The 24,670-nt window shown below is 43.2% G+C and overlaps 1 protein-coding gene across 3 annotated transcripts; it reads right to left on the bottom strand.

Annotated features, from left to right (window-relative positions):
* Nucleotides 1-238: 238 nt before the first annotated feature.
* Nucleotides 239-24,132, bottom strand: si:ch211-272n13.3 (ankyrin repeat domain-containing protein 26). 3 transcript variants are annotated; one of them, XM_034535857.1, is made up of 43 exons: nucleotides 24,026-24,132; nucleotides 22,738-23,026; nucleotides 22,081-22,195; nucleotides 21,756-21,929; nucleotides 21,275-21,381; nucleotides 21,055-21,192; nucleotides 20,751-20,911; nucleotides 20,269-20,305; nucleotides 20,118-20,187; nucleotides 19,985-20,036; nucleotides 19,690-19,886; nucleotides 17,035-17,212; nucleotides 16,068-16,129; nucleotides 15,881-15,980; nucleotides 15,015-15,079; nucleotides 14,859-14,928; nucleotides 14,704-14,748; nucleotides 13,968-14,222; nucleotides 13,715-13,816; nucleotides 13,558-13,631; nucleotides 12,051-12,947; nucleotides 10,946-11,121; nucleotides 10,461-10,676; nucleotides 9,823-9,841; nucleotides 9,601-9,742; nucleotides 9,198-9,411; nucleotides 8,888-9,071; nucleotides 8,480-8,626; nucleotides 7,818-8,280; nucleotides 6,955-7,460; nucleotides 6,654-6,806; nucleotides 6,280-6,455; nucleotides 5,959-6,052; nucleotides 5,826-5,852; nucleotides 5,348-5,425; nucleotides 4,319-4,453; nucleotides 4,095-4,207; nucleotides 3,487-3,634; nucleotides 3,115-3,405; nucleotides 2,652-2,887; nucleotides 2,281-2,524; nucleotides 491-536; nucleotides 239-369 (listed from the first exon to the last, which is right to left on the bottom strand). In XM_034535857.1, the coding sequence occupies exons 2-43, from the start codon at nucleotides 22,935-22,937 to the stop codon at nucleotides 239-241; spliced, it is 7,038 nt and encodes a 2,345-aa protein (XP_034391748.1). In that variant the 5' UTR covers nucleotides 22,938-23,026; nucleotides 24,026-24,132. The 3 variants fall into 3 exon arrangements, with proteins under 3 accessions (XP_034391748.1, XP_034391749.1, XP_034391750.1); XM_034535858.1 differs by lacking the exon at nucleotides 12,051-12,947; XM_034535859.1 differs by lacking the exons at nucleotides 5,826-5,852; nucleotides 12,051-12,947.
* Nucleotides 24,133-24,670: the final 538 nt, after the last annotated feature.

The following is a 24,670-nucleotide window of genomic DNA, read 5'->3' on the forward strand; positions in this document are numbered from 1 at the left end:
ATATACATATACATATATGTATGTATGTATGTATATATATATGACTCATTCCCTTTGCTCCTGAGTGGTTAAGTGCAATGTGCATTATGTTTTGCTTTCTTTCATAAAAGGAGGGAGAGTAAATACGTAGGAAGTTGGATTCTTGGAGTCACATGACTGGACGGTGGCGTTGGCCTTATTCTTGGTGCAGACACCATTTATAAGCATAACGGTGACTGTGAGCAGCTGTGAATCGCGTTCAGATCATATTGTTCATCTTGAGTACCTCCAAGTACTGCTGCGTCGCCCTGCTGACGGGGTCCAGCTCCACCCTGGAGGCGGAGCCCACGGGCGACAGCCGGGCCGAAGTCACGTCCAGCTCCGCCGTGGCTGACGACCAGAGAGAGATCAAAGTTACGCTGAGTGAGCAGCGGCTTCGAGTCACATGATGAAGATATCAAGCTTTCTTTAAGACAGCCAAGATGTGTGCTTTGAGCTTCAGTGCACTCACCGCTGTTCAGTTCCTTTGATATGTTTCTATCCAACTCACTCTGCATCTGAAAAAAAAGAAAAAAAAAGAGGCAAATATGTTGTTAGATTTCAGATCTTATGTTTTGGTGGGAAATATCAGCAAACATAAATTGAAAAACAAAAACGTAAAATATTTTTTTTTTTAAAACAAACAAATATTTCACCATCAAACACAATACAATGGTGAATGGATCGTGGAAAAAAAAGAAGAAGAAAACACTGCAAGGAAACCAGGACTATTTGGTGACACACAGTGGGACATGCCAAGCATGCAAGCTCTGAGAGTTTTCCTGCAGGCTGCTTTGATCTCACCAAACGATGCAAATAGTTTGACCAAGATGCATTTTAAGAAATAACATGTTTTTGATAACCATCATGTAAAACCATGTCTCCATGCAACATATCAAGAATGACGGTATTATTCCAGAACTGTATTTACTCTATGCATGCACAATTTAAAATGTGCCGATGTACATAAAGACATTACATACATACAGTATCCACGTGGAGCGCGTTTACGCCATTTCAGTTTTGTATTATTTGAAGGGTCTGATTTGATTCGCCTCATTGCGCTCCTAAAATGTTGTAATCGTGATCCACGTTGTTTTGAAAAGCGCTGTATACATTAAGTTGTATCGGTGGTAATATAGTATTTACACAACTATAGAGACATTTTTTAGTAGTTAAATTGAACACGTTCGAAAAATATTCCAAAAATTCCAAAAAAGGACCCGTTTAGCTAAACTCTTTACTTGAGCTTCATTCGTCTGTTTTAAACCCTATTATGAATATTATTGAATATGTCCATTTTGTCGCTCCGTTGGGCAATTCCGTCTGAACAAAATTTCTCTTCACATAAAATCCCAAATCTGCTTTAGATTAGACAAATTATCAGAGTACAAATTATTCTTATTCTGCCCCCATCGTCTCTACAGCATGGAGAAAGTCTCGTCAAAGCAGAGCGGGGTTGAGATTTCACTCACGTCAAAAACCACACAACGCAAAACAATCTTGCACAATTCAATCCTATTCATTTGCCATTTAACCTTTAAGTTATGACACATTTGTTATGTCACTTTTAAACAATTTGTTATTTCCGTATCATCCTTTAAGCAGGAAAAAGCTCTGCACGAACCACTATCATTATTTCAGTTCGTTGTTTTTAAAGTTGACATTCTACGCCGACTACATTTCCAATGTGCAAACCCTGAACAACGCGGTTGGCATGTGAACAGAGCTATACATGGGAGGCCCAGCGGCAGGGTGAAGGGGAGAGCAGCCAATCAGACACTGAGCTGAACACGTCTACAAACCTGGTTATGGGTCTGGCTGAAGAGAGGAGAGGTGAGAGACAGACTTTTGAGCTAGAAGCTATAAGAGTGAGAAATAGAAGACAGGTTAGAGGTAAAGTCCCACTGCCGTGAAAGGCCAGAGATGGAGTGAGGAAGAAACAATGTGCAGGAGGAGTAAAGAAGAGGGGGAAGAGATGACTTCAGTTTTGAAGGTGTGCTTGGAGAGGGCGAACAGGTGTTAAGCGAATTTAGAGATTCACAATTCCTTCTCCACAATCTGAAATATCTGACGCGTAATGCCTTAAAACTGACACAACAACACGTCTCTGCAGTCATGACGATGCGACAACACACCAACATGTGTATGAAAAACAGTTACACAATAACAACCACGACGCTATGGGAAATGAAAATGGCCTCCATAAGGGAATATTCCCCTGCGAGCACCTAGACTACATCAATTAATGAGCGTACAGACCCTGGCTAGGTAATCCTCCACCCTGCTGTTCTGCCCCTCAGTTACAGGGCTGAGGAGGGAGAGTCCCAGGCCTAGGCTCCGATTGAGGGGCCCCAGTGTGGCCCCGTAGTGTGCTGGTGAACCCAAAGAGCCCACGTCCAGCGAGGGCCCTCCAAGGCTACCGTTTGCGATGCCGCTGGTGATCAGAGACTTGCTGCGCTCATTGAGCAACTTGGAATTGGCTTCTGCGAGCCGACTGTTGGCCCTGTGGGGAAAATCATTGATACAATAGACGATTGTCAGCATCAGCACGGTTCATGTCCGATTACACCATCAAAATCCAGTCTTAAAAGACTGCTCAGAGTATCCTGGTCTGAACCACCTGGTCTCACCTCTCTAGTTTGGCAACCAGCGACTTGCGGAGCCGCAGCTCCTCTGTGTAGAGTTGGCGGTATCGCTCGAGCTCCGTGCGGGTGGAGTCTCTTTGGTTGAGGCTGTCGTGGTGGGTGGTGCGAGCGCGGCCCAGTTCCCCCTCCAGCTCCCGGATCTTCTGCTCCAGCTGGGAGCGCAGGTTGGTCTCATTGGCCGCTTTGATCTGATCCAGTGCTTCTTGGGATGCTGCCTGGGACTGAGAGGCCAACAGGTGCAAGTACATTTAAAATCAGGCTTCGCGATGTTTTAACAGACACGTGGAGAGCCACATAAATACACAACAACTGAAACTCATTTATTCAGTCAACTATTTATTATTCAGATTTTAGTCTGTTTTATAATTTCTTTTGACATTTCTGTTGTGTTGCCAAAAAACAGGGTGTGTAATAGTTGCAACAAAACACACCCGACGGAGCTTTTTACCTGCAGGAAGATGTTGACCTGCTCCAGTTTCTGTTTTATCTCGTAACGAGCCCGCTCCTCTGCGTCGAGGCGGTACTGCTCCACGTGGCTCTGCTCCATCTGAGAAGCCTCCATTCGCCGTCTAAGGTCCAGCACTTCCTCCTCCAGCTGCCTCTTGCTCCTCTCCAGTTGGTCACTACTGCTGCTGGAGCTCTTCAGGGAGGCCAGCTGATCCTTGAGGTCTCCGTTCACCTTCTCTAGCTGGCTGCGACGGGACCCCTCCTTCTCCAGCTCCACCTGCAGGTCGTCCACCTGGTAACATGAGAAGGATTACCGCTAGCAGCAGTGCATTATTTTGGGGGATTTAAAAACAAAATCATAGAGTTTTTTAACCTTATCTTTCATTCGTCCAAAGGAACCCTCGGCCTGGCCGTGTCTGCCTTGGTCCATCCGTAGACTACTCATAGGAGAGCCAAACTCAGCTCCACCCGTGTCCTGATCCCGCAACTTCTTCTTAGCGGTCTTCAATAAAGTACGCAACCTAAAAACACATACGCAAATACTATAAGTACAAATAAATAAATAAATACAAAGTGAATATCTAACAACTGAGAGTTAAGTTCCAAACGGTTTCATTATTCACCTACTGAACAAAGTTGCAACCGGTTTTGACTACATGCAACTCATTTATACCAACTGTGACAAATTCAGATTAAAAAAACGCATCAAAAAACAATACGTGCACAAAATATTCTCATAATAAAAAAAAAAAGGTACATCAAATAATAAGAAACCAGTCGCAATGAAATTAGCACACAAAAACACACACTACAGGGGCTTATTACGCAACAACAGGAGTGGACACCAGATACACACATTGGTTCACTACAGCCACATAAGCCGGAAAAGAGTGCGCGCTACTGGATCTTAATTGTGTCTAAACAGGAGGAAGGAGTGCTGCTGGGTGAGGAGGAGGGTGCGAGGAGGAGGCTAGGAGTCACCTGTACATTTCTTTTTGGAGCTCTGTGTTTCTATTCATCTCCTGATCCAGCCGGGTGTCGACAGCCTTCTTTTGCTCCGCTATTTTTTTGGCTTTCTTCTTTTCTATTACCATCTGCAACAGAGGCAACAGGCCAAGAACTCGTGAGAGCCAAAGACTGGCATTATATTATCTAATCCATCCTGTACAACGTTAGCCTGTATGTGGACACCTCACTGTGATCACCTGGGTGCTCAGGTCTCCCTTTTCCTTTTCAAGCTCTGCCAGGCGCAGACTCAACTTAGAGCGGCTCTTCAGCTCCTCCTCCCACAAGGCCTGAGAGTCCTGGGCTGTGTGAGACAGCAAGCTTTGCTTCTGGACCTGAGAACGAGAAAGACGGAAGTGAGAAATGTAAGTATCACATATATAAAAATGATGTCCCGTCAGCTTGTTACGATGATCACATTTCAGGCAGCTGGTTAAACAGCGAACTGTTCAAATATGGCCTCATTTCTCATTAGTTTAACTTAAAGACTAAAACCTTCACTTGGTTCTTATTTCCCAGAAAGGGTTTGGGTTATGAATCACAAGTTTTGCCATGATGCAATATATCGATTCTTTGGACAATGATAAAATGTCTGCGACGATGCGATTTTTATCCTATTCTATTCGTTGTGTCATAAGTCCAAATAACACAATGAGTTACTTGAATATCATTGACTAAAATATGATTTGACAATTTCGTTTCTGGGCCCTGTAGGAAGGAGGTGACTTTCCATAGGAATTTCAAAATAAAAAGGCACATCCTAAAGATGATAAGTTGGGATTTTTAACTCTGCATTGACAATATTGAATTGTTTGAGTAATTTCATCAATCCAGATCGTAACGCCCTTTTAGCTGAAATAGTTATTTTTTTAGTCAACTTATTGATTCTGTTTTATATTGCTCTGCTTTGACAAACAGTCACAATCAACATAGTTTGTCCACTGCTTGCATTCTCCCCAAAAGGGCCTACCTTTCTGTTTTATGTGTAAACTTAATATTGCGTGGTATTCTAATTATCTTAACGCGATAACAAATGAGGACCCTTTAGGTGATAACGAGAAGGGGAAATCTGGCGCTGTCAATTTGATGACTGTCCAAACATTCCCCATTTAGCTGGCTTCTCAAATATGTCGGACCGCCCTGCTCCCGACAGGTCAAAAGGTGAATTAAAAAGGCTAGAAAAGCAGATGAAAGTAAGAAATGGAAGCTGAGCTGAATATGCCACCAACCTCATGAGTGAGCTGGTCTTCCAAAGACATCTTACTGCTTTGGAGGTTTGTAACCAAGTTCTCCAAATGACCTCTGACCTACAGAAATAAGAAAAGTATTTTAACATAACTTAGAGAGGGTGTTTTTGTTTATCTTTCGATTGTCTTTTGTTCATCATTTTTTGGAAAGTTGAGGACACTTTAGACTAAAAGAAGTAACATGCATCATGCAGCTTCAGACAGAAATGAGTGAAAGACCCCATCTACCACAACCAGGCTAAAAAAAAAGGGGGGAAAATGTTTTTTTTTACATCACCCAAACGGACACAAAGCTTTTACTTCCTCCACATGTTTGATTTATGGTCCAGCAGCTTGTGCAAAAAGCCCACAAATGCATTTAAATTTAGATTTCTGGCGATTTATATAGTAAAAACAAAACAAACAGAGGTAAACCCACACAGAGAAAACTAAGCCTACATCCTACATCAACAATACCAACCCCTCCTCCAGGTGCACAGTCAGATAGCTGGAAAAAGATTGAATACCTTAAAATGACTTCACAACATAAAGTCAGCGATTTGATGTCACAAGATGAGTATCACAATACTCTACTTTAAGTGTCCAGCACTCACCATGGCAGATTCCTGAGCCCCTTTCTGAAGCGCTTCAATTTTGTTGGACTGTTGCTTTGCAGCAGCTTCCAGCCGGGCGTTCTCTATCTCGAGCCTAATTTGACATCACAAATATTCATTACACGGTGTACCGAACACATACCATTTAGACTCATGGCTGACAATACATTTAACGTTTTGCCGTGAATATATAATCATTCCCTGTGTTATGGAGTTTTTTCACGTTTTATCTGACATGATTTATTTCAGAGGATGTTTTTCTATATGTGGGATGAAATAAAAATAACTTGCTCAAACTGCATGCAATGTGTTGGTACATACTGTTGCACAGCTTCCTCCAGCTGTTTGATGGTGGTCCCAGAAGCTGCTGAGGCTGACAGCGCCTCCTGGTGTTTCTGAGCAGCGGTGGCGAGTTCCTTTTCCTTTTCATCCAGAACGCTCTTGAGACCGTTAATACGTTTCTCAGCTTGCACATACTGGTCTTCGCTTTCTTCCAGCTACACGATAAGAGAAAAAATAAATAAATCCTCCTCATCAGAATTTGCTTACAGGGGACTTAATTAAAAAAATAAAATAATGGGCCATCTAATTTTAGTACAGCTAAAATTGTTTGTTTCATAATCATTTATACAGCTGGAATGGTGTGATGTGGTGAAAATATGCTGCCACCAGATGTCACTGTTCCCTGCTGTTACCTTTCCTTTGACCCTGTCCAAGTCTTTAAAGTGCCGGGCCTTCTCATCCTCCAGGTCATTGCGATAGCGTGTGTTGACCTCCAGAGAGGCCTCGCTCATGGACAGCTTCTTCAGTGAGTCAGCTAGCTCCTGCTGCAGCTGCCTTAGACAAGTCTGTGCTCAGACAGATTACAAAGAAAGCACGCTTTGATTAGATTTTTAAAAAAAAGGGATATCCTGAACTGGCACTGAAGAAAGGCTACAATTGGGTCTGGGAGAGGAAGTTAGGTAATCCTCTTACACTCCCGAGTCCTCATCTTACCTCTCTTTCGTTCTTCTCTTCCTCTAATTTGTAGATCTGATCTCGGAGATCAGCGGCTTTAGTGGCGAGCTCCTTAGTCCTCTCCTCCACTAGTTGCACTCGCTCCTCGCTGTCAGAGCGCAGCTTGGACAGAATGTCACTGAAGCGCTCCTGGGCGTCAGTCACAGCATGCTCCTTTGCAACGCCTTTGTTTTGGGCCTCCTCTAGCTGTTGCCGCAGGAGCATGCCTTCGCTCTGGGTTTGGGCTAGCCGCTCCTGCGTGGCCTCCTGGCGCGCTCCGACACGGCTGATCTGCTCCCTCTCGACCTGGAGGGACGATTCTAGCTCCTTGATACGTACCGCCGCCTGGTCCTTCTCCCGCTGTAGGACCTCCAGCAGCAGGCTTTTCTCTGTCAGCTGCAGTGTGGCCCGATGAACTTCATTCTCCATGCTGTTTGCACGAGTCTCCGCCTTGGCCAGCTTCTGGGACAGGCCGTTGACTGCCTCGCGTTGACTGGCTGCTTCACCTGTAGAAATTAAAAACCTTGGGAGTTACAAACCAGCTCCCAGTTAGGCAAAAAAAGATAGCGGGACAAAAAGATGCGCATAACAACAGCTGCTTACGCAATTTAATTAAAACCAAATTGATTAAAATATGCTACAGTCAAGCCCTTTCCACTCCATCTCCCCCTAAATCAGATATGCATAAATGAACGAGTGAATTACACATAAGGTGATCACAAACAGCTCCTCCAAGCTGATGGGCTTGTTTTTCAAATGACCTTCACCTCTCCAAGCATTGAAGGTTTCTAAAAACAAAGCAGAAAACACTTGGCCTGGTTGGGTGTGCTTGGAGCTGTCCATCCATTCTTCCCAGTACTGACCTGTGAGTCTGTCGTTAAGACGCTGGTGTTCCTCTTTCTCCCGGAGCAGAGCTTTCTCTGTGTCTGCGCGAGCTGCCATGCAGAGCTCCGCCTCCTTTACGGCTCCGGCCAGGCGGATACGAGTGGACTCAACTTCCGCATCCAGTGTTTCGCGGGTCTGCCGCTCGTTTTCCAGACGCGATGTCGCCATAGTTAACTCCGACTTCAGCGTGGTCAACTGGTTGTTGCAGTTGAAGACAGTCTGGGTCAGGGCTTCGCCGTTGAGTTTGAGATCTCGCCGAGCATCTTCCAGCTGCTCCTTGAGAGCCTCGTTCTCATCCAAAAGGTGGCTCTCTTTCAGACTGCTGTTGGCGTGCGATCGCTCGAGGTCAGTTCTCAGGATGGTCAGCTGATCCTGGAAGGTTGCACTCTGCTGCAGCAACTCCCGCTCCCTGTCACTGGCTTCAGTGAGCTGAGACAAGGCCTGTGAACAGGAGAAGAAAAAAAAAACATTTAAAAATGTATGATTTAGTCTCGATTTAACCAAACTGTAGCACTCTTACTTAACAACTCATAACATGTTCAAAACCTTACAGAAACCAAATGGCTTTCATTTACAGCAACTTATATCCTCTAAACCAGAAACAAAACTAAAACAATGGATATCACCACGTGAGGTTTACCTCATTGCTTCTGCTTATGTTTCTTTTGTTGTCGGCCTCGATCTCCTGCTGCTTTCGAAGATGGCTGCTGAGCAGGTTCTCCTGCAGCGTCCGAGCACTGCGCTCCTGAGCCAGCAGTCTCTGGGTCTCACTGTGGTCCTCTTCAAGCTGGGTGGTGTCCACATGACGGGGACATTAGTGCTTTAAATATCCACCAAACGACAACTGGACAAGCTAGAGACTAATCAAATTCTCTACAACGGCATCACATCATCGGAAATACAAAATAATGAGAATTACATTTACGTCCAAAATACATTACTGTATTTGAAATGATCCAAACGATAAAGCTGACATACATTAGCCGACATCAATATAATGAAAACACACGTTGGACGGAACAACACGTGAAGTTTAAAAAGGGTGTACCTGTTTCATGTTGTTGACCAGTGTTCTCATCTCCAGCTCCAGATTCCTGAGGGAGAGCTCCACCTTCTGTCTCTCCTGTACCTCCAACTGATGCTGCTCCTCCATCCTCCTCAGCTTATCTCTGGTCGTGTTGTACATCATGGTGGCGTTTCGGCGATTCTCCTGCTCCTGCTTCAGCTGAAATCTATACCAAGTTTCAGACAGACAATTAGGCAATTCACATAAGATGCAGTGTGATGCACATAAACATGAGAAGAGACAGCAAGACCATGTCGATCAATGGCCAGAGACTAAAGGAAGTGGTTCTCACTTGAGGTTTGTGACTTCAGTCTGCAGCTCCAGCTGGTTGCGCTCCAAGGCAGATTTCACATCTTTAACTTCCTCCAGGGAGCTCTTCAACTCAGCCCTCTCTATGTCCAGCTGGCTCACCTTGTCTGCCAGGTAGCCGTGGCGACTCCTCGCCTTTTGGATGCAGCGCTCGTATTCGTGGAAAATGTTCTGCAGCTTCACCATGCTTCTCGAGTCTGTGAGGTAGAATATGGAAAGCCTTACCACTTCAGGAGCATGTACTAGATGCTTGCTTTCAAAAAAAGGTGAATCATCTGCACGTATTTTGCAAATAAGATTAACAAACTGATTAAGTTACAAAAAAGGTAGAAATAATTACTTATTATTATTATATAAGTTAGCATTTGAATGGGCTCAATCAGTACCTAAAGTGACCGAGTCCAGCTTCTGGATGAGGAGGGATGCGTGGCGATAGCCTGAAGTGGGAGAGTCGATGTCGTCTGTGGCTGTGTCGGACGACTGAGTGAGCTCATCAAAGTCTCCTGTCATCCCGACTTCATCAAGGTTCTGAATATGGAACCATATATTACATTTCTTATCCTGTACTCAAATGTCCAACCTTGTTATGAACAGATTTTGTGTTTTACCTTGTTTTTGTGTCTTTCACTGGTTGGAAACCCGAGACCAACAAATGCAGGGAAGAAATAAAAAGAAAAAAGGGGTTATTTGGGAAACTGACGTGCATGTTCTCAAGATAAGAGAGCCGTATTGGAGAGTTGTTAGAAGTGTAATGGTATAATGCAGTATACTATTGATTTTTGGGAAATTCAGCAGTTAGTCATGCAACTATGTGGGTAGAAAATCCTTACAATCAAGAAGATTTGCATCCTTCTGATCACCCACCAACAATATTGTAATGGTTTGTTTGGACTGAAAGCAAAGTTCTACCTCAGATTATTCTCTGGAAGTCTGTTTATTGTCACAAACATGATGTAAACTTACCAATAACTCCAGTAGTTTTCTTATGTTCCTCCTGTTTGTTTACTTTTTTTTCTCCTCCCCTTTCCTTTGTATGTTTATTAAGTGAAGTTTTCTTTGAAGTGATCTATTTTTCTACCTGGTTCTTTGCATTAGTTTCTCCTCACTTCTTTGCATTAGCTTTTGTTAAGTCGTGCTGCCTGTCTAATTCACTTTGCGTTCAGTCTGCACACACACCTTACGAGTTAGTGACGGAGAGGTTAAATTGATAATAAAAAAATTTAAGAAAAGCATACTGCATATATACCTTCCTTCATCGTCGGACAAATCACTTAAAGAGCTATCATCAAACACCGACAGAGGATCTCCATTGACATGAGTGTTGGTCTGAGGGGCTCTGCTGCGCCGGGCCCCCCTGACCAGCTCCAGCTGTAAGGTCTCCTCTACAGCGTGTCCCTCCTGTTTGTTGCTATTGTCGGTCCGCTGGGGCGGGAGATGCAATTGCACTGGTGCCCCGTTGATGCTATGGAGAGCAATAAACCTGATGGTCAATACGTTGTGGCATCTACACTTTGGGCCCTTGGAGGTATTACTGAAGAAACGCTCGTTGAATTGAATCAATACAAACACAGTTGGGAGTCAAGTCAGTTCCTTTTGTTGAACAACTTTTGAGCAAAAATAAATGAAGCAAAAGTGCATTTATCAAAAAAAGAGCCTTATAAAAATCACTCACACACACACACACACACACAGTCAGGGCCTAGAAATGCACTAAAGAATAACCATGCATACCTCATGTTGGCCGCAGACTGCTGTTCCTGGTGCGTTGCTCCAGCTCCACTTGACAGGGATCCTGACCTGGTCTCAGGTTTCTCAGTATCCGCTTTTTCCAAAGCCATTCCACCAGTATCACAGGAAGTTATGGATTTTTGCGCCTCCGATGCGGTCTCTGTCGTCTCCTCGGCAACCTGAAAAGAACAAGGGTAAATATTTTTGATAACTGGACTTTAGACTATTCCTCAATGACACGGGTTGGGGCCGGCCTTTTAAGATGCACTTTGGAGCAGGGACTTGTACACTTTGTCATACATAATTCAGTGTCACCCGTCCCTTCGGAGACCTAACACCTTATTGTGGTTACTCCATTTGACGTGAGAATGTAAGTTAATTACAAGGATAGAAGAAAAAATCTCATCAGTTTTGGAAAGTTTGATTTTAAAGTACAACAATTATATTTACTTTTTATGGTTTCTTTCCACAAAAACAACAAAACACACAAAAAAAGGCTGGCTCCAAAAAAGTTAATATATTCATCCCATGTGTGTATAAAGGCTAACCAAAGTAATACTTCACCCACAAAATTATCATTTGTATGTCAAATGCTAATTGCCATATTATTATAACAGCACTTCTATTTAGGGAAAATAAGGCTTTTATTTGTACAATCTCCACACCAACATAACCTAGAAAGAGAGAGTTCATACAACATAACTTATTAGAAATAAAGACACATGCGAGGTCCATGCATGATGAAGGACAAGTCACAACTAAAGCACACATAAGAGTGAACGTTTAGTTTTGAAGTACGCTTACAAATGCCAAACAACCAAGATTTTCATCACTGCAAATGTGCAGGTTAGTTAAAAAAAATTAAAAAAAACACAGAAAATGTACAGAGAACATGCGAGATGAACTCTTCTACTTGAAATCTAAACTAAAGAAAATATACAAAAGACATGGACAATGAACAACACCAACAGAAAGAAATAAGATGACGTTATGATGTATGGCTAGTTCACACAACCGATTAAAAGAAATGAAATTTAAGTGCATGGAGGAAATGAAGAGAAAGTGAGGCGATCAAGAAGGCACTACGGGAGGTGCGGCCATCCTCTACCTCATTCTGGAGTTGGGCCTTTTCTTTCTCCAAATCCAGGAAGACATACTTCAGGAGCCCTACCTCAAGTTTAAATCTTTCCATGTCCTCTTCCAGCTCTTCATCAGAAACACCTGGGATAGATGCCGAACGTCTGCTTCCTGAGGGGCGGCGAGACTTGGTGACTTCCTCAGGATCCTCTTCTGAACTGGCATTGTTCCTCTCAGCTTCCTCTACGTCGGCAGCGCTGTCCCTCCGGATTAGGTCCAGATGTGGCTTCTGGAATGACCCACATGTGGCCTCCTCTTTTCGGAATGTGCTCCGGTCAATATCAGACACGGGTATGCGTCGATCATCAGTAACAGCTGTGGTAACAGGAGCTATGCAGCGGTCTGCCCGTGCTGTGGCGCGTTGAGGTGGAGGAGACCCGCACTCCTCTAGAACTGGCTCTCGACACTTGCCGCTCTCCCGAGCTGGGGGCTCGCGGACCTGCATGGCGTCCTCGCACGAGGAGTCGTCCGTTGACTCCGTGACAGAGTCTTCCGGCCCGGACTCCCTCTGCTCAGGTATGGTGAGGAGGACGGTGCTTCTCGCTCTGGCCATGGGGCGCACAATGGCTTCCCCATCTTCCTCATCGCTCGACTCTTCTTCTGCAGAAGTAGATTCAGCCGCGGCGCGTTCTTCTTCAGCGGGGTGTCTCGATTCGAGCAGTTCTCCGAACTTCTCTTTCAATTCCCCGGCAACATTCTTGAAGGTGGATTTGACCTCCCTTTTTTCCACCTCCACCCAGAGCTTCTCGTAGCGATTCTCCCATGGAACGCTGGCGGTTTCTTTCTCTCTACCATCAGAGCTCACACGGCCAGATGGATATGGGTTATTCAGATCTAACGCACGTGTATCTATTGCATCATCTATCTCCTTTGATGGCATTGGTGGGCAAGGAAAAGCATAAAACAGAGAAGACAAAAATGCAACAAAAAAAAAGAAGTTTGGACTTAATACTAACATACATAACTAACTGACATATAAAGTAACACAATATTAAAATAAATATGGAGGCATTTGAACATCACATTATCAGATCCTTCTTATAATGTTAGCACACCTAATTATAGAAAAGACTATTTACCAGAATGTTATTTGGGATAAGTAACAACTTGTCAAAGGCCAGAACAACAGATGTATACGTCATGCGTGAAGAATATAAAGCCGTGGTCCCACAAATGAATATTTTAAATTTTTCCGCCAATATTTGGGATGATTAACAAGTAGCCAAAACTACAAAAACTGTGAGTCTTCCAAAATACTGCATTTTCATGGGTTTCACTTGACATGGATCAAAAGGGGAAACACAGTCTTTGAGGATCCCTCAAGCCTTGACGAGCAATGTCACACAGTAGATACTCTGATTACATTTGGATAGGTTGTTTTTAATATCACCCTACTTTTAAATATGCACATATTTACCATTAGATATGACTTGATGATGTGACTGGTAAAGCATGAATGTATTCAGAGTATTTCTCACCTTTTGCTGCTGCTCGTCAGACTCTACTCTTCTACTTTTACCGTCTTTAGACATCGGTGAGAGCTCGGTGGAACCTGAGGAGACAGAGAGTCTTTACTCGGAGCACATTGAATGTGCACAGAAATATCTGTAGGCAAACAACTCCATTGAGGCTTACCTGGTGTGACCTCTGTCTGGAGCTCAGCTATATTTTGCAACTGATTGTCAATTTTGGCTTTGTTGCAAAAGGACACGACATTGTCTGGCTCCCAATCTGATTCTGAATGAGAGCAAGAATATAGAGAAAAAAAGAGAAAAACAGACATAATTATTCTCATATAAATGCTGTCAAATCATCCTCTTGAGAAGAAGTTTGGAGACATTTTTTTATTATTAATAATAATAATAATAATTGTCTGAGTCAACCTTACCTTCTTCACTGTCTGGTTTCTGAAGCGCCATCTTCCTTGGTCGAGGCTGGGGTTGGGGCACGGGCTGAAGGGGTGTGCTGGGCAGCGTCTTGTCGGAGTTGATGCTCCTCTGAGGTATCGGGGGCGCTGCTGGAGCAATGTCTTCATCCTGCTCTCTGGAGCATTCTGGGAACTCCTCAAGGCCCGGGGAGGGCATTCTGCGGCCAGGCAGGGTTCTCCTACTGGCGGTGCTGGCTGAGTCCCAGTCAGATGGATCTGTGTCATCAACACAAGAAGTTATAGGTCAATGAACAATATATGTCATTGACGTTGCTGAAGGTAGGAGGTCAGGTAACTTTCGGATAACGGCAACACCACTCAATGGAAAGGATCAGGGGAAGGCTGTCAAGCTATTGCACAACGAGGAACTACAGCTACCAGTTCATCTGGTCTAATCCGCTGGATCATGTTTACTGACCTGCTTTTTTAGCTTCAAAAAGTGTCAAGACAGAAAAATACAAAGAGTAATTAAGCCAGTGTTGCATGAAGATAGACAGTTTTGTACAAAAGCTTAAGAAAAGAGTCGGCCCGAATCATTTTAAAGTAAACCTTTCATAACCTCGACATTGGGTGCTACTCTGTAGGTATCGAGCAATTTACCAGCAGGGACAGTGGCATTAGATGGTATAACTGCCTTGTCATTATATAAACCACATTTGCTTTCCGTTTAAATAGAGAGATCATTATTTCATCTTACCTTCAAGATCATCAACGTCACCGAGACCAAACTCTTCCATTAAGTCTGTCAAAGTAAAACAAAAAGCACCGTGTTCAACACAAACAAGCTCCTCTTCAAATACATTCGTAAATGTGAGATCAGGACCCACGATGCTCCAGGTGACACCATTTTACCCGTCTTTCGTTCGCCATCTCCTTCAAGTTTGCTCAGAACACGGAGGGGTTTCCATTTTGCCTTCTCCGTCTGGTGAAAAAGAAAACAAACGTTGCCATTTGACGTCAACAGATCAGTTTCTTTGACCGTCTACGGCATTTAGTTGCTGAACGTACCTCTTTCTGTATAGAATCGTCTCTCTCAACTTGTGCAGCCCCGTTATCGTCATTATTGATCTCAACTGCAAGAGACAAGACATGTCTGTCATGTTAGACACGGAAAGGAATTTCTTCTGTGAAAAATTAACGGAAAAAAAAAAAAAAACTAAAAATGCATTCTAATGAAGCTGGGTGGGTTCGCCAGAACATTGTGCAAAGCATTCCCATGCAAATGAGCTTGTGGTTAATTAGCATGACGATACTTGGGAAGGCATCAGACGAGCATTTAAAAATTTCTTCAGCCGAGAATTCTGATGAGTGCTGCAATCATATAATTTGAGCCAAAAATCCACTGAAACCAGAAACCAAAAGTTGTTTTTTGTTGTTGTTTTTTTTAGTATACAAATGGGGTTCAAGGGGGGCAGCAAGCAGGGAGGAGTAGTGTATTCTGCATGCGTTCTCTGACGTCTCTCAGGCCTCTGGTATGGTGAGCATGCTATTCCTCAGACCTGAGTCAAGACATTCATACCCTCTCCCTGGCGGCCTCTTGGCCTCCCTACACTCCTCCGAGGCTCTAGAGCTGCCATCCTATTGTCTCCTTCCCCTCTTAAAAAAGAGGGAATGTAAGACAAGTCTACAAAAGAAATTAACATATTGTTGGAAAGGATTTTTTTTTTTTTTTTTGATTGATGGAAATGATATTGCACATTCTTCACCATATTTAGACTGAAAAACAGAAAGCTTGAACCATTACTCGCAGACAAATAGAATTCATGCACACAAAAGCGCAGGTTTTTTTTTTTTATGATTAAATAAGATCACACCGTTTATGTAGCATGATTTTTTTTTTTTTTTTTAAAAAGGAGTAAATTAAAAAGACCTACTTTCTTTAATCTGCTGCTCAGCAGTGGTCATCTGTTCTTGATTCTGAGTGTTCAGGCTTTGTTTCTCTGCACGTGGCATATCGGGGTTTTCGGAGTGGGACTGAAAGAGAAAAACCTCCCTGTGAGAATGTGTGTGGCGAACATCGGATCCTACAAGATATTACAACGTGTGTCTTTTTTACCGTACCTCAGAGTCCCAGGAATCCTGCTCCTCCTCTCCCTTCTCTAGACCCAGCTCGGACAGGAAATCTATTTCAACGGGTGCAGATTCATTACGATGATATAACTGAAAAGGCGTGTGGTGGTAGTTGCAGAGCAATGCAGGATGTCTTGTATACGAGTTGTCCACAATTTTATTATAATTCATTGTTCTACAAATCAATTATTGATGTATTCTCACCGTATGGCCATATTTACAATAACATAGTTATTCAAATAAAAAAGTCCTGATAGATAGTATTAATGATATGGTATAATTTTCTCCATTGAGCTCAAATGTCTTAAAAATACAATTTATTTTTGACTGTTGTTAAATCAAACAAAGTCAGGGACCAATGTTTGTCAGTAGGGTTGACATAATCCCTGAAGAAACTCAAACACTAAAAATAATTTTGAATTCAAAACACGTCGTCACAATTCAATCATTAAAAATGGTAGTACCTTCATGGAGTGGATTAATAGTAAGACATTTGTTTTTGCATTTCAGAAAATGTTTTCTTTAAAACCCAGAGTGAACTATTGCATTTAAATACACTAAATGGGTTTAGTTTTGACATAATATTATTGTATGCAATTGAAGCGATACAAATCTTGGTTTTATTATAAAAAGGAAACAAATTAGTTGCTCATTCTATAACATCTGTCCTATTTTTTTCATTTTGTATAATTACTATTGCTCTTTAATAAGCAAACATATGTACTATGCATTACTCAATCAATAAAATAATCGGTAGAATACTTGAATGATTAATAGCTGCAGCCCTTGTTGCCTGTAAGATGTTCAAGGTTGCCTCAGCAACTAAGGGGGCGAGCGGGTTTGTGTTGTTGTTGTTGTTGTTGTAAACAAAGGAAAAGATACCTGGAGGTCATATTAGTGTGAATTCAGTTGCTCATAGCATGTTCACAACAGCTGTTATAAAGGATGTGATCCGTACCTCTTTTCTTATCTTTAGAGACTTCTGTTTCAGGAACAGCTGGAGTGGCGTCAAGGGACTCTCCGCTCTCTTCAGGTTCATCGTTTTCATCTGAGACGTCTTCTTCTTCTTCATCATCTTCCTCCTCCTCCTCCTCCTCCTCCTCATTAACATCCTCATCCCCAGTGGAATCTTCTTTCTGTGTCAAAATAAAAAAAGCAATGTACTCATAAGAGGCATCTCTAATGACTACAAACTGGGAACAGGCATATGAAAACAGAGTGCTTGAAGAGGCCAAACTACATTTCACAAACTGCTACACTACACCTAAAGACTACCTGTTTTACCTGAGTGACAGGCTCGGCAACATTTCCGAGCTCTTGACTTCTCGTGCCTATGCTCTCTGCCTCATCGGGTGAGTCGAGATCGACATCATCAATGTCGGTCTGAGGTAGCGCCTCACCGGAGGATGTCCCCCCGACCGAATCATGGCGTTGACCAGCGGTGACACCGTCTTTGGGGGCGGGCCTTGATGAAATCGGTTCCCTTACTGGGTCTTCATTGAGGTCCTCTGATGACACTCTTGGCTGGGGGACGATGGCGCTTCTATTTTCGAGAGGAACATAAGCAGTTAATCTAGCTTCGTCTTCATCGTCATCGTCAGACATCACGACTGTGGCGCTGGCGAAGTCGTACTGCAGCTTTTGGTCCAGGCTGTCAGAGTCGTCACTTCTCTCATCGTCTGTGCTGGGATTGTCTTCCTGATCACCCACCAGTATTTCTTCCTCCGACATGTTACCCTCTGGATACTCATCCTCTCCATCGATTATAGATTGAGGAGCCTTTTCATTGTCTTCATCGCCCTCTGACTTCCTGTCTATTTCACTTGTGGGCTTCGACTTAGTTGGGGTAGAAAGAGATGTTTTCAAGACGTTACTGCGGGCTTCAACTTCATCTTCTTTTCTCTCCATGATCTTCTGCTTCTCCGACTCATCACTTTCATCTTTGTCATCCCAACTACTATCCTCGCCTTTCTCATTCTCAAATTTTCCATCCATTTGTGATGCCCGTCCAACTGATTGAACATCATTGTTATCTCGCGTTTGGCCTATGGTTGTTTTTTCATCCTCAGCTACTGGTGACACTGCAGGGGAGGGTTCATTTGACACTTTCACGACACTTTCTTTATCTTCTTCTTCCCCGGAGCCATCAGAACGCTGCTGCTGCTCCCTGGTCTGGTTTGGGGTTACGATGTTGGTTCTAGAAACTGGTGACTGCACATCACCTTTAGTGAAGGAGTCATTATCGTTCTGGTCATTATTTTCAGAAGAATCCCACTCGGATTCATCCACTGTTGCTTCGGCTGGTCTGTTTTTGGACTGAGGAGTGCTTGTTGAACATAATCCCAAAGAGGGCGAAGGTTCATCTTTCACTGGCTGAGGTGGCGATGGTACAACTGGGGATGAAGAATCCCATGAGGTATCCAGGTGGTCTTTGTTTGGTTGAGGTAATGAGCATTTTGAATCCAGTGTTGCTGCTTCTGGTTTCAAATGGGATGATCTGAGAACATCACTTTTCTGGTCAAGCGTCTCCCCGGTTCCCTCTTCTTCTTTGAGTAGGTCTGTGTCGCTGCCCTCTAATGAGGAGCCCCATGAGGATCTGCGTTGGGCACCTTTGAAAGCTTCTTTGTTTGATCCAGCATCAGACGAGCCTTCTGTATTTTCAACATTTCTCTGATTAGCTAGCACTGTGCTGCGACCAAGTCCCCCCGTTTGGTGATCCTCTTCATCAGCACTGTCCTTGCTCACTGCATCGCCGCCGTTTTGCTCATTGCTCCAGGAGCCGTCGGCATCAATTCCCATCTCCGTTTCAAACTCTTCCTCCTTGACCGCAGTTGGGGAACCAGTTTGCGTGTGATGTCTGGATGTCGTGGCGCCTCCTGCTGAACCCAGGTCCGCTGACCGGGCGCATTCCTTCTCATGGCTGTCATCTTCATCAGAAAATGTTGATTCTACCCTAATAGCTGACACGACACAATCCTCCTCTACATCTAATGTTGCTGGCATTGCGTAACTTGCTGTTCCAGCTGGGCAGACAGTGTCATTTTTTTTAGTCTCCGTTTTGGCATCCAGACTCTCACCTACAGTACCAGGACTAGTTTCACTGCCGTGAGCGATGTCACTTCCAGGTATGTTTTGAGCATCGTCGTCGTCAATCATTTTAAGGGCGCCGGTAATAGAAGGTTTTTGTATATCTTTAAATTCATTAGGGTTGGCCTCGACAGATGCAACACATTTGTCATCCTCATCACATTCATTTTCTTCTTTATCCTCGTCCCCATCCTCCTCTTCACTTTCGTCGTCGTCGTCGTCGTCGTCGTCGTCGTCATCATCCTCCTCCTCCTCCTCCTCCTCTTCATCATCCTCCTCCTCTTCATCTTCCTCCTCATCCTCGTCGTCGTCATCATCTTCATCATCATCATCATCTTCTTCTTCCTCTCCAACTTCCTCCTCAGAGTCCTCTGCTTCTGGGCTTCCCTCTTGAGAGTCTGACCCCGCTTTACTACTTGAAGGCTGCTCTATGCGTTTGCCTTTCTCCGGCATTTGGGAGAAAAATAGAAGGAGAGAAAAGCGTCATAGAAATGAAAGTGGCAAAACTTCAACACAAGTATTTTACCTTTCTGTAGCTTGGAAGAGGGGTAGATGTCGTCTGAGGTGCTTTGGAAAGGAAGGACATGGGAGAGGGATCTACTGGGTGCTGCAGAGCTTTGCTGGATGGTAAAGCATTCGGGAGGGATGGAATTCTCTGGACTCTATTCTCACTCTCTGGCTCAGATTCTGTACCGCTCAAGGATCTGTCAGGCAGTGCGGAAGCTACAGGGCAGGCAGGGATAAAACATCACTTCTAGAAACCACAAACTGGAGGGACAACAGCAAGACAATAATTAATGTACAAAAGAATTTCTCAGTACCTTCTCCTCTTTTAGATGCAATCATTTGCCTTAGGTTTACCTTATGTGGTTTCTGAAAGACAGCATATGAGATGAAGGCCAGAGCAGAATTGAGGAAAAACACAGTTGCAAAAAAAAAAAAAGTAGCACCAACCTTTTCGATTAAAACCGATTCATCATCATCTTCTGACGAAGCCCATTCATCTGCAGCACTTTTTGAAACCCTGGAGGAGGAAGGAGGAATGGTTTGAGCCGGATAGCCAATTGTAATTGTGAGTTCCACATTACAAGAAAATGATGCTTACCGACTTAGTGACTCCGATTGAGAATTGTCTTCAAAATCTGCAACAAAGCGGCAAAGCTTATTTTATTTTATTTCTTGAATATATTTTACAAAAAGGTACAAGTCATATTTTAATATTAAAACTTTCAAATGTGAGTTCTGGAGAGCATCTAAATCTTAAGAAGCAGAAAAAGTATAATGCACAAAGTGCTAAGCGGCATAAAGAAGTGCATTTCCTGAAGAGAAGAGCAGGTTAATTATCCATTCTTAGGAAATATTAATGATCTCTACTGGCACAAAACTGACAGCTTTTGACTGATTTTGCTCACAAAGCGCATCTAAGCAAAGTAATACCTCGCCCTGCTTCATTTGTTCCATGCTCTAGATCCAGTCAAGAGGTAATGCATGAGGAATAAATAAAATAATCACAGTCAATAACGAATAGACATAAAAATATCCTCCCACCACTTTAATCCACTATTAGGTGACAAAAACTCTCCCTACCATCTTTGTCAGTGGCTGGTCCTCCCAAAGAGAAGCCTGCTTCAGCAGCTTGGGAAGGACTGCCTAACAGTGTTTTTTTCTTCTTTTTGCTGGGATCTTGATTGGAGAGGGAAGGCCCATCATTCCTCTGAGTGCTGTGCTCAATGATGAGGAGGGAACAACTACATGAGAGTCAAGACAGTGAAAATGCCATGAGCCTTAACAAGAAAAAGAGGAAGAATTACACTGTAAAAAACACCATAAATGCATAAATTACTGAAGACATACAACTGTAGGAACATATGTACAGAAAAGAAAAGCTTACGGATGATGACCATTCATCACTGCGTAGTCATCAGCTGACCATCCTTTGGTATCCTTTAGTGTGATATCTGCAGCAAAGCGCAGGAGCAGTCGCAACATACTAATTTGTCCATTACCAGCAGCAATCATTAATGGGGACCTGCAGGTAAAAAAAACAATGAATTCAGCAACATTCAAATTATTGGACATGTATTGCAAATGTGTCCTTATTTAGTGCGGACCTTTGGGCTTGGTCCATAACATTTACACCAGCACCCTCCTTGAGGAGAAACTCAGCCATCTCGATATGGTCCTCCCGCACTGACACGATCAAGGGTGTGAATCCATCCTGAAAATTAGATCAGTCAACAACCTCATTCATTGGACAGGTGTGATCAAATATCACAGGTGACCGAAACATTTTTGATTTAATATCCGTCTTTATTTACAAGATTTTGACTGAAGCCCACAGACACACGTCACTGAATGCATAAGATGCATCGAGACAACTCTCAAGCACAATACATCTTTCTCACAGCAAACATTCTGACTTGAAAACCATCACACCCACTAAGAGGTCCTCCCCCTACTGGCCACATTTGGTTAATACAATAAATACCGTTATTAGGAGCTGTGATGGCATATGTGTTAATAGCTTTTTCTTAAACAAGATACAGGGTATCCCAAAAGGCTAAGAAATGTTTCTGTGGTCAACAGAATCACCTTATTTTGTGCATTGATGTCCGCCTCGTGCTCCAGCAGCCGGACAGTAGTGGAAATGGATGGGATGTTCGCTGCCAAATGCAGGGCTGTATTGCTGTTGACGTCCACGAGGTTAGGCTCGGCATGATTCTCCAGCAGTATGCTCACACAGCGCTCATGTTGGCCCTGCACTGCCTGATATAGAGGAGAATGACGTGATTGCAGAGGACTGAACGAGGCTTGAAACAATATGTGTGAGGAAAGTAGCCAACTATGATCATCACAATTATATTTGGAAATGAAATGAGGAATCACTCTGTGGTGGAGTCTCATCATCCAGGATTACCTTCATTAAGGCAGATCTATTTTGATTGTCGCATAGGTTAAGCTTAGCTTTGCTCTCAACGAGGAATTGCACCACCTCAACATGTCCACTGGCGCAGGCAATATGAAGTGCAGTTCTGTAACAGGAGAGGAGAGTTTTTCATACACAAGCATTCTTATACTTAATAAAAACACTACAAATGATCCATAGAAGTATTTTGAAAGGTATTGTTATCCTAGGCCTTACTTTGCTTGTTCTTAAATACAATCAACTTATTGTTTCCATTCTGTAATTTGCCTCTATACTTACACCACTCTTACTTCTGACACACACTAATTTTGAATGGTAATTAGATCCTACCTTGGAACATAAGTAGAAAAGAAACATTGGTGTGTCAAGTGTATTTTTACTTGGTGCTTAAATAACCTGTCGGTTTGCTGTTACCAGTAAAACATACTGGACATTGTTTTACCACAACCCAGCTCAACTATGTAGAAGATATGCTATACTATACTGAACAATATACCCTAAAGTTGCTACATTCTTATTAGTGCTTCATTTCAAAAGCACAAGATAGAGGTCCATCTGCATGGCTACAGTCATTAGCAGGCCTCTTTTTGAGGGAAACAGGTCAGACACTGTCAAGGATGCGAGAACAAGTGCTTTAATCCCACTTACCTGTTCTCCTTGTCAAGTTGATTGATATCATTCTTTTTGACAAGCTGCTTGAGCTTTGCCAAATCACCCACTGAGGCAGCCTTGTGAACCTTCCCGAGGTCCTTTTCTTTAAGTTCATAGCCAACAGAAAGCACACTCCCATTGTCGGGAGTACCGGACGGGTGTTTCTTCCTCTTGGTGAAGCTGAATATCTTCTTCATTGTGTCAGACAGAACACCATTGCTTTTGCACCGTCACCACCTGACACTCTTCAGGTGCTGGAGGATCACCGCAGGCGCCTCTCCCATCACTAGAATTAAGACGTGCAAAGCGGATTAGAAGCCTTTAAAACCGTGCTGAGAACACTGCGGTGTTTCTTGAAGTGAGATAACCTAGGTTAAACGCAGATATCTACTGCTTATGCAGGGGCGATAATAGACATAACGCTTCGTATTAATTACTTCAACGGGACGGTGGCAAACACAGCTGTCATGCTAACGTCTGCGATCCAGCAACGTAAAAAGGCTAACGTTAACTTAGCTATCATCATGTTCTTGGCCGTTACCTTACGCCAGGACGCCGTCTGCGTTGTTGAGCACCAAAGCATTTTAGCGCTTCATAACGTTAATAATGTTGATGCACCAAGTCGAACATATTACCAGTAAAGCTAACGTTGTTTAGCTACATGCGCGCGGTGAGCGTTATATCTTGTGGCTTGTTACCATGGTGACTGGCCGTACTGGTTATCCAATCCCGTTGACGTTTATATTCTGTAAGTGCAGTTTTTTGTATATTGTTTATTAACGTACGCATTACACCCCGCCTCGTTTTTTTATTTCATCATATAATTAACATTAAAAAGCTTAAATTTTATAGTCAAAACTAAACGTAATATCTGGATTATTTGTTGCCTAGCAACCTAGCCTCAGTTGGCTCCGAGCTGCGCCTCCCACGTCGTCACTTTACAAACCACGCCAACCGCCACATTTAAACCCGGATTGGGAGCAGAGTGGGGGGAGCACAGTGGGGTCCCGTCGCGACTTGCTGCGACTGAGTTTCACGACCCGGTGCCGCGAGACACTTCGCAACAGCACACAGGAGTCGTTGGCTAATGCTAACCTTAGGGAAACAAACGTAACCGTGCTAACTCAATGCTAATTAGCGAACTCTATAAATTAGAACTGGTCACTGAGAACGATAACTTTGAGACAAATACTAAGAAGGCACGTGAGGCTTTAATAATCTACGCAAGCAGGTGCGTAATTAATTAATGTAAATTAACTTGCAGTATATAAACTAAAACACCAACCTGTTGATTGTCGTAGTCAGACTTTTTATCAGAGAGCTAAAGCTCGAGATGGCTAAAACTAACGAAAAGCATGCTGGCTGCTGGGTTTCAATGATCCAATCAGAAATGAGCTCGAGGTTTCGAGTTATTTTATTGACCAATAGGCATCTTCTGTGCGTGAAGAAGGTTGGTTTACAAATCACTGCGGGTGAAACGAAGAAGCCTTGTTTTGTAATGGCAACAGTTCACCACTAGATGGTGACATTTGTCTAAAATGTTTGTGGCCCCTGCAGTTTCAAAATACCCTAGCTCTAGTCCCATACATTTATCTTGGTCAACCCAATACGTAATTTAGAATATGAATATTTCTGAGATTTAGTAGAACATTTGTTATGTTACAAAATAGGAATCCAGGGTGTGTGCTCATTCAAACAGAGAGACACACACACCTTTCTCTCTAAATAGTAAATCATGATTTTGGATGGAATAAGATGCTTAAAGTTAAAGTTAAAGGCTTACATTTGGAAGCACTGAGGCATCTACAAAATATGTATTTCCAAGAAATGTAGGCTTTACCATCAATAGCAAATGTTGCATCTTGCCCCCAAAACCCCTTGACTTTGATAAGTCCATAACAATCCTCTATAGAGCTGTTTTTATTTACTA

This window comes from Cyclopterus lumpus, chromosome 6 (assembly GCF_009769545.1).
Source record: "Cyclopterus lumpus isolate fCycLum1 chromosome 6, fCycLum1.pri, whole genome shotgun sequence".
In the NCBI taxonomy this organism is placed as follows: Eukaryota; Metazoa; Chordata; class Actinopteri; order Perciformes; family Cyclopteridae; genus Cyclopterus; species Cyclopterus lumpus.